The 12,683-nt window shown below is 42.9% G+C and overlaps 1 protein-coding gene across 3 annotated transcripts; it reads right to left on the bottom strand.

Moving 5' to 3' along the window:
- Positions 1 to 13: 13 nt before the first annotated feature.
- On the bottom strand, positions 14 to 10,760 carry tbx5b (T-box transcription factor 5b). Of its 3 annotated transcripts, none has more exons than XM_020594283.1 (9): positions 10,378 to 10,760; positions 9,438 to 9,584; positions 9,046 to 9,140; positions 8,636 to 8,755; positions 7,136 to 7,283; positions 5,824 to 5,976; positions 3,833 to 3,924; positions 2,686 to 2,930; positions 14 to 1,757 (listed from the first exon to the last, which is right to left on the bottom strand). In XM_020594283.1, exons 2-9 carry the CDS (start codon positions 9,576 to 9,578, stop codon positions 1,171 to 1,173), a joined length of 1,581 nt encoding a protein of 526 aa, XP_020449939.1. In that variant the 5' UTR covers positions 9,579 to 9,584; positions 10,378 to 10,760; the 3' UTR covers positions 14 to 1,170. The 3 variants fall into 3 exon arrangements, with proteins under 3 accessions (XP_020449939.1, XP_020449940.1, XP_020449942.1); XM_020594284.1 differs by having other exon boundaries at positions 9,438 to 9,581; XM_020594286.1 differs by lacking the exon at positions 10,378 to 10,760 and having other exon boundaries at positions 9,046 to 9,105; positions 9,438 to 9,503.
- Between the last annotated feature and the right edge of the window lie 1,923 nt (positions 10,761 to 12,683).

The raw sequence follows: 12,683 nt of genomic DNA, 5'->3' as shown, positions 1-12,683 counted from the left end.
TTTCTTACGGCTAGCTACAAGGAATAAAACAATACTCAAGTCTGCAGGGAAATGTACTTAACCCATTCTAGTCAAAGCATCTGGAGTAATTCTGCACAGATATGACAGGGACCACGTTTAACTTTAAATAAAGAAAACTGGCGAATGAACATGAGCACATTTACAACACTGTATTTCTTTGTGTTTGCTGAGCAACCCTTGTGTGTCAAGGATCAACACTGAACTCACGAATAATTCAGAAACAAACAAAAATGGGCCAAAATATGCACACACTCACAAAACCCGCTGTACTCCAGCCCTAACTGTTCACCTGGAGATGAAAAAGAAGCAGGTGCTCACCGGTTGGTTGTCAGTGAATGGAGGGAGCTGATTGGTCAGATGGGGGTGACTGAGAGGACAACAGTGACTGCTGCTTCTGAGTTGCACATTTAACCAGAATGCAGTGGAAACAGTGTTTACAGGTCCTTCAGCCTGTATAGTGGTCTAAACAAACTGTTTATCTCCTTGGTGCAGTGCCTGCAGCTACTACTGCCTGTCTCATTAGAAATTAACTCCTAGCATTTTTTAGCTGAGATGACAGGTTTTATGCAAACACAAACAACTCGTGCCATTTTTCCTTCACTGAGACTGAACATGAAGCTGTGCTTTGCTCCACTAAAGAGAAAAATCTTCTCCCTCAGGCTCTGCTGTGACAGCTGAGATTATTTTGGTCAGTAAATGTTACTGCCTGGCTGACAGTGGGTCAAAGTTTTCATCCTTCATAATGCAAAGAGTGGGAGTCATTGACAGGGAAACAGCCATGTTGCTGCTCGGCGTTTGGCCTAAACAGGGCTCACAGTGCAAACATCTGGATGCCACCAGTCTTTGGGTTATGAAAAGACAATACAGTACAGCTTTGATTGTGCTGCTTAGACTTTTTTTTTGCATGGATGTGCAAGTCCAGTCTGTAACAATCCACTGCTTCATCCAGCACAGGGGAGAAACATAGCAGGTTTGACCTCTTCACAGAGCACAAGATCACACTTTTCACAATTATGTTACAAAGGTGATGTTATATTTAGTCTGTGAAGGGTGCAGTGTCATTCAGAAGAGCAGATAAAAAGGTCATTAAGTTTGAAACAATACGTCTCTTTCCACAAACCAGTCTTTCAGGTGTGTCCTCTGGCTTGGTTAGGAGGCTGCACTCCACTCTGGGACTCCACACCTGATGTGTGTGTGTGTCTCTAGTGTGTGATAAAGAGGAGGAGACAGGTTGGGTGTGTAGCGAGGATACTCTCTGAGAGGAGGGCTGAGCTGCCTGCTTTGAATGTTTTGGGAGCTGTGAGTCAGTGGTCCAGAGCTCTGGCTTTGATAGGAGTCATGGCCAATGTGTTCTCCCAGTGGCGGAGAGCTTTGGTGGGCTCCAGTGCTGAGTCGAGAGCCCTGAGGGCTGGAGCAGTAGGGAGGATGAGGGGTATAAGGTGGGTAGGGGTCCATGGGGGTCATGGCAGAGGGGAGTGGGCAGGTATAGGACCAGGATGTACACCGGAGTTCATCCAGTCTGGGCTCTGAGCCAGCAAACATGCAGGCCTGACGCTGTCCCATGTCTGAGCTATAGGGGGAGTCAGTGAGACCCAGGGCAGGGTTGTTGGATAGATTGGGTGGAGGCGGAGGGTATGGGGAGGGGTGATAGTAAGGCTCGCCCTCACTGGGTGAGCTACCAGTGAAGGGTTTTTTGTAGGAGCACTGACGGGTTCCTGTAGAGCAGTTCTCCTCCACTACAGAGAGACAGAGACAGCGAGAAAACGTTGTGTCCAAATCACAGTGTATCAAAAACCTTCAAGTTTACAAGTTCTGTGATCAGACAGTTTATGTTATAGTCTGTACTTTAGTTGGACAAACTGCTTGTATAGCTCCTGGTTTTTACACATTGCATTTTAAGATGTTTGGCTTCTTCTGTTAAATGAAAAAAGGGTTATACTTTATAAAAAAATTTAGATTGCTCACAGCAAGTCTCTCTATTTGTTACAGATTTTCTATTAGCTGCTTATTGATGTACTGTATGGGAATAAATTCACGCAAGCATGTGCAAGTTATAGACATAAAAATAAAAATGATTTCCTATTAATCATGCATGCAAAAGGAATAGTCTAGGCACCGCTGTAAACCACCAGATGGCCAGGAGCAAAAGGAATAATGCAAAAACATCCAGGCAGCCACTGGTTTGATTACAGAAGGCATAAAAAACCTGTATAGGCTTAAAGTTTGAAGCCCTTCACTGCAAAAAAGGTAACATTGTCTGTTGTTGTTAGTTACATGTAATGTACATCCATATTTTTAGGCCTAAATATATAATGTTTTTGGTCAACATCTCTGAAATCTCGGATGGCAAAGCATCTTTGAATGAGGATGCTGTGAATTGGTTGTGACTTAAGTATAAGTAAAAAAAAAAAGAATTAATCAAAGTGATTAACCCAGTTCGAAGCCTCAGATTTTCATACTGGCTACTTTAAAATTAATACATCATTATTATTTGTAGTTATTGGGCAAAAACATATAAAACCCCAAACAGAGACGTAATTAAAATGACATTTAGCACAAACTGTTTTGGCAGAGAACCACAGGTTATAGGAATGACCCATAGTAGTTTCTTCTTTGAAATAAAGAAGAATTAGAAGGTCTAATAACAGTAATAGTTCCTCCTACCTTTCCTCTTGGTGCAGTGGTAGACCTGGCCATGCTGCAGGTGAGGATGGGGTAGGGTGTAGTGTGCGGATGGAGTGCTTAGCAGCTCCTGAGGACTGCTGCTACTTAAGCTGTTCTCACAGCTGTAGGGGTACCCGACAGCCTCTGGAGAGCCCTGCAGACCCCGACCCTCCTCAGTGAAGGGACTCCCGGTGGAGCAGGTTCTCTGACGGACGGTGCTGCGGGGAACCACAGGATAGTCCTTACTGAAACAGAAGGAAAGAGGCATTTTGAGAATCGTAGCAGATGCTACTGTTTACACCTGATGTTGTCATCGCCTCAGGTTTGCTGCACAAAACCACCTTTTCTGATTTGCAGTAAATTTTGCCTGGTTGTTGTGTTTGTGTCCTTGTTTCCCCCCCCTTCTTTTCTTTCAGGTCTAGTTAGCTGTCCTCTGTCCTTCAGGTCTGATCTATCTCTGAGCACAGTGCCCTCTTGGTGAACTCTGTGAGATGTGAGGGGACAGCAGCCTACATCTCCAGGACTCTCGTTGACACACACGCTCTCACACACACACACACACACACACACAGAGTCGGTGCTGTTGTGAGATAATTCACTGCTCTAAAAATAAACATCCCTCCATGTGTCACCTCAGATAGACTCCTCTGCTGCAGCACAATAACACAGGAGTGCTGCATTTACTGCACCCTCACTTCCTCTGCCTCTTTCCTCTCCCTCCATCAACACCCTCACCCTAGAGTCTCTAAACTGGCTGTCACAACAACATGGAGTTGTTGAATTGAATGGAGATTAGTCCAGCATGCTAACAGACATCATGTAGGGCCATCAGCTGATCAGCAGTAACAGTGCAAAACATGATATCATCTGTCTACCGGTGCAGCACGGGAGCTGATGCTCGGTATGTTTTGCGTTTGTGCTGCATGTTCTGCATGATGTTTCAGGCTGTCAACTTTCAGGTGACAATGGCTGATATCGCTCTCTCTCACACACACATATGTGCACACTCATGTCTTAGACCATATGTACCTCATCATAACAACCCTTCCCCATGGGTAAAGGAGGAGAGAGAAGAAGAGAATTTGTTTCCTATAAATGTCCACAAACACGCAGACGCTAGAAAAACACACAACAAAACTGTACTCACCCATGTAGCTTGGCCATGCGGTGCAATTCATTGTCATCACTGCCTCTGAAGCCCTTTGCAAAAGGATTATTCTCTATCTTCAACTGTGTAATCTGAGGACAAAACAGAAAATCTTTAACGCAGACACAGCTGTTACACCACAGGACAAACACATTGTTTTGTGCATGCTCGCTGAGTTTTATAACTGTTCTCTGCATTGACTGAAAGTCAATAGTGTACTACTATTAAAGTCAGAGGTGCAGCTGATGTTAAAAGCAACCCTGCTGAAGCTCTACGCTGCCAACATTCCTCAGACCCTGACGCTTCGAGTGGACAGCGTTCTTGCCAGCTGACACAGAATAAACTGTTTACCCAAACAGTCGCCAGGTTTAAGGATTTCAGGCCAAAGCTTTTAGAGTTCCAAAGTCGGGAGCTTTGATGTTGAGTCCTCAAACTTTTCTCACTGATGTCATGAAGGGAAGCCTTCGTGTTCTGAAGGATTTCATTTGGCTAAAGACCGTGTGCATCATACACCAGGCAAGTGGACTGGAGATCTGACACGAGCACAGGTCCAAACAAACTCTGAAGTGCTAGTGATGTTGACACTGCCCTCCAAACTATGGACTTGAGAACCCTAGTATTTATTAAAATCTACATATGTGATACCAATAGTGTTTGTTGCTACAGTTATGAAGTTCAGGATTTTTTCCACAATACTCAGTATACTGAGTACTATACTAATTGTATAATACTAATAGTATTATACAATCAGAATATTAGAACTCGTGTAGTGCTCACAACCAAGTCAACGCTCACTTCCTACTGATTCTCACTACTTCTACTTCTAATGCTGCTAGTGATAATATCAGTCAGTAGTACAGGTGACAATACATTATATGTATTTACTGCATTACATTTTTCCTGTATTTGTGTATAAAGAAACTAAAAATGCTATTAACAATTATTAAGTACTACTTAAGCTGCTCAGTGTAAATAAAATAACATGGTTTAAACTTGTTTATACACTATAAGCTGCATTTACTATTGTAAATAAATTAATGCAAATACTTGCAGCTTTATTTTTGTTTTGTTTTTTTACACTTTCAGTATATAACAGACAAAAGCACAGCATACCAACATCTGTCTTTGTAAAAATGAGTCTTTTTTTCTAACAAGATATGAAATTAAGAAAAACAATAGCAAAACTTTGTATAAATTATGTATTTGTTTATGTTATTCATGATCTCTTATGAAATGTGCTAAAATTGCTAAGCTATGCATGTGAAACAACAAGGCTTCAGTAATCTCTCTTTCTAGTAGATGTCAAGGAAACATCTGCCAAGACCATGGGAAAGAAACAGGTTATCTCTTACACACACACACACACACACACACACACACACACACACACACACACACACACACACACACACACACACACATACACACACACGTACACACATACACATGCATGTGCACAGAGATCATCTATTTTTTGGACATGTTTACAAATACTGAGTATGATCACGTTAAACCGAGGAGATGCAAATTGACTTTCTGGATCCAAAATACAGAGAGTAATACAAACACAGAAAGAGAGAGAGAGATTTTGACTGTAACCAGTGAAGCAAAACTTTTTACACTTATGTAAACTGGAACAAATTTGACAGCAGAATAGATCTGATTTACACACATAAGACTTCCCATTTCTATAATTGTTAGAATAAGCATGGGGTGGCCTTTAGCTTCAGTCTGTAAATAAGCAATACAATTCATATTCAGACAACACTCTTGTATTCTTATTACATTCCTACAGGGACTTGCAGTGTGTCCCTTAAAGCTCACAGTGATCTTACTATATTTTACTTTTAAAAGCCCAATGTTCTTATTGTGGTTTCTTCCATAAAAGAGGTTTAGGTGGCTTCATTCTAACACATATGTGGGTATGACAGTTCCTCACTTCACTGTTTCAGTGGTGTGCCCTGTGTGTGTGTATGTCCCCACAGGCCTACCTTGTGGTTCTGGTAGGACGTCACAGCGATGAAGGTGGTCTCAGAGAAAACATGGGTGCAGAAAGCTGTGTTTTTCGAGCCGAAGCCATTGTTCTCGTCCGCCTTGACAACATGGAGGCGAGGCTGGTATTTGTGCATGGAGTTGAGTATTATCTGCACAGAGGGGAGAGAGAGAGAGAAGGCGAGGCTGACAGACCTGTCATGTAGCCACAAACCCACCAGCAGATGTTAGGACTCCACTGGAGGCTGGGTGGAGGGTAAGCACACCTCAAGTCCAGAGGTCCTGGTTGATATAAATCTTAAAGACAGATTCATGGTTTACATAGTGGCAGAATCAATATCAGGCTACAGGGTTAAGACTGCAGGCTTCACAGGACATATTAAAAATTATGTCTAAATTTAAAAAACTTGAATCCATGTTTTGGCCTCACTGATCATTACAACAGGTGGTCTCCCGCAGCACCGTGGTAGTCTTCTTACCCAACTACCACTGCCGCATTTTGATCTCTTCAAAAGGCAGGAACGTTGCTAAATTCAGGTTGGACATACCAGCAGTGGAAAACTATAACAACTCCGTGCATTCTGCGCACAATCTAAGCTATTGACCACGCCACTCTCAATCCACAAGCGGCTTTTAAGTGGATCACGGCCCTCTGTGTGAGGGCGCGTGCACGGGCGCGAGGTCTGGGGGTGCAGTTTAATCGCAGTGACGTGGCCACTGGTGGCATGCATTAGCTAATGGACATCAGAGCCAGTGGAACCGTTGCTTCTAATTTACAAAGCTGAAAAGATTAGATTTGTTTGTTTGTGCGCGCATGCACAAACCCGCTAAAAAAATAGCCTACTTGCTCGCGCGCTTTTAAATAGACTGAATACAGTATGAAAGCTGTGCATGGTGAGAGCGAGTCTGTCGCTCGGTCCTCGGGTGATTTGTGCTGTGTTGTCTGTCGAGTTCCATTCATGAGCTGCATGTGCTGCTGAGCGCAGGAGTCACCGAGCTCCGCGGGCTAATGGCTGCGCATACAACCAGACCGCTGGCTGTAGTTTGGGACCACATCACTCAGAGTTATTTACTTAAAATGCGTGACTTATATGAGTACTTGATGAGACCAATTAGATTGAGAAGATTATTCTAATATTTGTGTCATCTCCAGTGTGCGTATTGTTTTTTAAATGACGGCTATAGACCAAAAACTGCACTCCAATGGCTCAGACTCATTTTGAAATTCAAGCATAAGAAAACATTATCTTGTCTAGTCTAAAATAAATAAACCGCATTTTAAATGTTAGGCCATTAACAAGACAGACTCACGTGTCCAAAGGGGTCCAGGTGGTTGTTGGTGAGTTTGAGCTTCTGAAAAGAGACGAGCTGGCGGCTCCAGTGCGCCCCGGTGGCGGGAGAGTCCGGGTGGACGTAAAGCCTCCCAGGCATCGCGGGCTCTGCCTTTCCTGTGATTGACCTATGGGTGCGAAAACGCAGCAGATCAGGGACTGGTCGGGGCCTGACACAGTAGGCGACAGTGCCGTGTATCCAGTGTGGTGCTGGAGGCCTGCCTTGTGCTGCAGAAGGCCCAGCTGCTCTTTTAATTAACCAGGCACAATATCACAATGTTTTGCGTTTCCACAGACAGCCACATCTGGACCAGTCCTACAAATTAATCCGGTCTAATCCAAACCTGCTGCAGTCCCCCCGTTGGGAAGCGAAGAAACTCTCAATCTCAAAAACACCTCGAATTACCGCAACCAAAAATAAGAACCACAAATATCCAGGAGAGCTGGAAAATGAACCATCTGATAATTAACATGTGGCTGTTTTCTCGCGTCCTGACAGACAGGACCAACCTCTGGGGCTTTTCGTTCGGCGTATTAATTTTTAATCAATGTATTAAACGCTTACATGTGAACTGCTCCTTATGTTTTTACACTTGACACTTCGTAAAAACTAAACCAAACTAAACTAATCATTACATTCAATAGGTCCACAAATAACTAAGGGACTATAATATTAATAACCAACAGGCCTGACTGATAGAGACTGATAGCGTTTACAAAGTGTGCAGTGCGGTCAAATAAGGTGACTTGGCAAATGACAAAAAATATTTTGGAAACAACTTTGAAGTCTGATATAGTAGTTCACTCACCCACACTGAACTTTAGACTAAATGTGTTAAAAGTGCCCGCAGCCTAACGCTGACTTAATCACTGAGCGCCTCCATTACGCAATCGAGCTTGGAGTTTGTGGCACAGTAAAATTTATCCACAAACCAGTTTCCGGCCCGTAACATTATTATAACCGAGTGTGTGACGCTGTGGAGAGTAGGAGCATTGATGGGTCTCACTGCAGAGTCAGTGGTCTGTCAGGATTTTCTCCTCAGCACAGCACCAAGTTGAATGAGAGACTTTAATCCGGTCTGTGTCCTCTGTCCGCCCGGTGAACCCTTCATACTGTGATTTAACCGGCGGGCAGACACAGGGGGGAAACACGGGGAACTAGGCCATCCCAGTCTGGAAGAAGGACCCGACCTTTACACAGTGCAGAGACGGGGGGTGGAGTGGAGGGTAGGCTATAACCATGCACAACAACACAGATGTCTGGTTTCAGAGAAATAACCTACTTTCATCGAACGTGAAAAAAATAATGACAGGTTTTCCAGGCTGTTCAGTTTTTTAAGCAGTCGTCTATGGTAGTTGTGTAGATTTGCTTATATTAGCCTTTAACGTGTTTTTATGGGGGTTGCAGTTTGCTGAGTTTGGATTTGGTCGATTATAAATATGATGATCGATGATAAATATTAGTTATAGACCTACGAACCATTTGTTGTCTGCGAATTTGTAGCGGTGGTCATCCCCGGGCACAATGTCCATGAGGAGTATGTACTTGGTTTTTGGGTTGAGTCCCGTCACCTTCACCTTGTAACTGGGGAACATCCTCCTGCAGGGATCACATTCAGGATTCATCAGTACTGACGTGCCACAACAAGGAGATCATAAAAGAGTGATAACCAGAAATACACTCGTCTGAGAAAAACCATTTCCTCGGGCTTGGCAACATGTACATTACACATTTTTGTTCCAGAAGACCTGCAAGCGATTCATAAAAATCTTTGTTGGCTCATTCAACAGCGTTTAAGAAGGCGCAGATACGAGACTCGGCTTAATTAAGGAAACATGATCAATCAAATATAAACAAAGTCAGTCAATTTGATCTGTTTCTTCTCTTACCTTCCAGCCTTGGTGATGATCATTTCAGTTCCCACTTCATCAAACTTCATCCAAAGTTCCCTGTCATGAAGGAAAACTTTGATTCCTTCCATCCCCTGTAGCAAAATATAAACACTGCTCACTGCCACTGTTAGAGAGTCGTCAGGATACATGCTTCCAAATGAAGCACACCTTAAATTAAAATGTCCAAATGTACCCAAATAAAATTGTATATATATATAATTTGCCACCCAGACAGACAGGAAATAATGATTTAGCCTTCGGTAAATTTAGTTAAAGATAACTGCTGCACACTGAAGTGGATACCGTCTAGGATGAATCAGTAATGTATAAAGTTAGCTGAGCTCAGTAATCAGCCACCAGTGTTTATGATCCACAGCACAGACCGGTACCTGTTGGCCGGAGGCCGTCTGCGGTGACACGGGCGAGTTTAAGGTGGAGTTGGGATTTTCCTCTTTGGTCTCTTTCGGAGAATCCACGCAGTCCGAGTCTGGACGCTCAGCAAGGCCGAACTGGTCCCCTCCGTTTGCCATGACCTACTGACGCGCACGCACACACGCATACCCACAAAAGGTCAGGATTATGTGCCTTTAGCGTTTTGGATATGGTTTGTCATGGCTCCCACACGCTCGCTACTTTTATTAGTGTGAAACGTGATAAGAAACGAGCCATTTGACAGACTGTGGGTCGTCATTGAACATTTGATATTATTCAGTAAAAGAAATATAATTAGAAGCATGTCTGTTTAAGCAAAAGACGTCAACAAAATTTTAAATATTCAATATTAATTTCTGCATGTGTTTAAAAATATGACAGCTAATAAGAAACTGCTGGAAACAAAAAGAGGTGGTTAATGCCAATGTGCCTACAGTGATATTGTGGTGAAACTCCACTAATAGCTGATGTTCTTCTCTTTGCAAAATTGCGTAAGAACAAAGCTTACTCTCACTGCTCTACGGTGACTTCCACTGTTACTGATCCAATAACCCATTTAGAGGCTTCCACTTAAAAGATTAACTGTGCATGAACTTGAACTTTAAGTGTTTTCCAAGACGTCTAGCTCACAGGATATAGCGTGCTATCATAATATCCTATTTAGACTGTGTGATGGCGGCCTGTGTTGTATCCTATCTGATCAAACGAATTGCATCATTATTTAAAATAATGTGCCTGATACGTCGATGAGCCTTTGATTCCAAAGCGCTGTGAGTTAAACAACATGCTGGTTAGAAATGGAAGCAGCTATGAAAGTGCACATCCCTGACATAATATAAGTGAAATACAGCCCGTGTGTGCGTGTGTGTTTTGGATGTTTTCTTTGAGGGCCTTTACCTCAAAAGCACTGCTCTGCTCTCCCGGTTGAAAACACGCACATCCTACTCCTGCGCGCTCTGGACGCTGCTCGCTTATTTTGTGACTTGGTTTAATTTCGGCTGATGTGTTTTTTTTAGTCCAACTGTTCAAATGTTACCCTGTTGAATCTAAAATCCACGATGTTCCTTTGAGGTGGCATCCGGTTGTTTCTCGCTCTGATGTCCGTCTCCCTGCGCAGACCGGGGCTCGGCCGCTGCGCTGCGCCCGTCACCTCCGGCTCCAGTGCAGGTTCCTGCACACTCGACTGTAATTTCTTCCTCGTTTATCTCGCCTCTGTCTTTATGGCAGTCGCGGACACGGCGTCAGCCCTGATCTGAACCCTGCTCACCACAGGATTCATTACAAATGGAGTCAAGTCCGCCTCATATATTCTGCCCTCCCCCTCGCGCCGTCCCTGCGCTCCCATAGGTCTGCGCTGTGCATCGGTATCCGCAGCCCAAATCATGGCTGTGACACTGGCCAATCATACACACACACACACACACACGGAGACATATAGGTGCACATATACATTAGGTGCACTCGGTCAAGAATGGATTATTTTCCAAAAGCATCATTATTACTTTTAACCTGTGCCCCTGCAGTGTTAATCCCTTATTGGCCACTATTAGCCCCCGTAATTGGTATTGTGGCACACAAACTGACTGTTGACTTGTTTTAATTAAAGAAAATCGGAATTCTCCATTTAACTGTCCTAATTGGCCAGACACTCTTGTTAAAGTCGGAAAAAGTAAACTTTACTTTTGCATTAAGTCTAATTTAACCTTTGACCACTGCTGTGAGGAAGACAACAGGTCAAATCAGGTTGAAATCGAAAAGGACAAAGAGATCATTAAAAAGTAATTCATCCTTAGTCCTACATTCTCAAGAAAATGACAGACCAGAAAATGACAAATGTTATTTTTACTGGTGGAAAAGATATTGGTATCCCCACCAGAAAAAGTCTAACTAATTCATGCCAGAGCCAGATTTTTCGAGTAAAACAAATGGAACAATGGAACAACTAGTCCTGCTACATATCAACACACAATGTGACGTGGATTTGTTTGGTTTGTGCGTTCCCTAAAATTATGAAAACCCACAGCCAGCACATAAGATATACAGTATTATCTCACGGCAAATTGTAGATCGAGGTACAAGAGGCATAGCAGCAGCAAGTTGACGTGAACGCGCATCATTTTCACTGGATTACGGTGGATGCTGATTACTGGAGGCATCCAGAGTTGAAAGTTGAAGGGGTCACTAGGAGGTCAACATGCCGGCTCCCTCCCTTATGTCTACTGATTTCTACGACCATCTCCAGTTACTCCCTGCATTCTTGCAGTCTGCTAATGAACAGTGGTTACAGTTTTGAACAGGTTATTAGTCACCATTCTCGGATTAATAACTTACACTAAATATCTGTGATGTTCACAGCTTGTGTCGAGATACATAGCATGTCTGAAATAACAGTAGAAATGAATATCTTATATTGATATATTAGATTTGAACAGAGATTTAGACTATACAGTATTAGATATTTTTAAAGATGTGATTGGACAAATTAAATATTATAGACTGTTAATTATTCTCGTTATTTGGGCACCTGCATGTGCCCATTTTCAAAAAGCGCCTGCAATTCTTACGGTGTTTAAATATCAGATTTTCCGGTGATAGACCTCCGGTTACCAGCAGCTCGGTGCAAAGCTGCTCCTGCAGTGAGAGCGCGCCGCCGCTGGGACACCGGATCTACAGTATGTGTGGGCGCGCGTGTGTAAATGCTCCAGCAAGCACGCACGGACTCATGCGGTGACAGTGTCGTTTCTGAGCTGTTTTCTTTAATAAATCCCATTTTCCACATCCTGCAGGGCGGATTATAAAGTGCGACTCAAAAAGGTTTTGGTGTTATTGGGTTAAAGTCAATAACTTTGTTCGAGCATCAAGAAACAAGACTTTGCTTTGACTACACTTTTACAATCTTAAACGATTTTAAAGTAATTTTTAAAAAGCTATTAAGAAAACACATAGTGTATTATTTTAAGAATATTTAGCAGACATTTGCTGGCAGTTTACAATGATTATCCTGAAATATATATCACATTCATGTTTATTTACAGTGGAGTTTGGTTGGTCCACGCGAACTGCTGCGTCCACGGGCCCCTGATTTGGCAGCAGACGTCTAAATGCTCACATAAACATTTTTTTAAATAAAAAAAAAACTTGTTTCGCATTTATCTGACAATGCTTTAAGAACTTGGAAACCTTTGAATGGTCTGAATGAACAT

This window comes from Monopterus albus, unplaced genomic scaffold (genome assembly GCF_001952655.1).
Source record: "Monopterus albus unplaced genomic scaffold, M_albus_1.0 scaffold23.1, whole genome shotgun sequence".
Taxonomy (NCBI): Eukaryota; Metazoa; Chordata; class Actinopteri; order Synbranchiformes; family Synbranchidae; genus Monopterus; species Monopterus albus.
Note: the sequence above shows the minus strand (reverse complement) of the source record. Positions and strands in the feature narration are given on the sequence as shown.

Bases quoted from the DNA above. Each gene is read 5' to 3' on its own strand.
- tbx5b (XM_020594283.1), bottom strand. From the start codon at position 9,578: ATGGCAAACGGAGGGGACCAGTTCGGCCTTGCTGAGCGTCCAGACTCG. The intron at 9,141-9,437 runs GTACCGGTCTGT...ATTTTGCTACAG, and splicing joins AGACGGCCTCCGGCCAACAG to GGGATGGAAGGAATCAAAGT. The intron at 1,758-2,685 runs GTAGGAGGAACT...GTCTCTCTGTAG, and splicing joins CCACTGCACCAAGAGGAAAG to TGGAGGAGAACTGCTCTACA.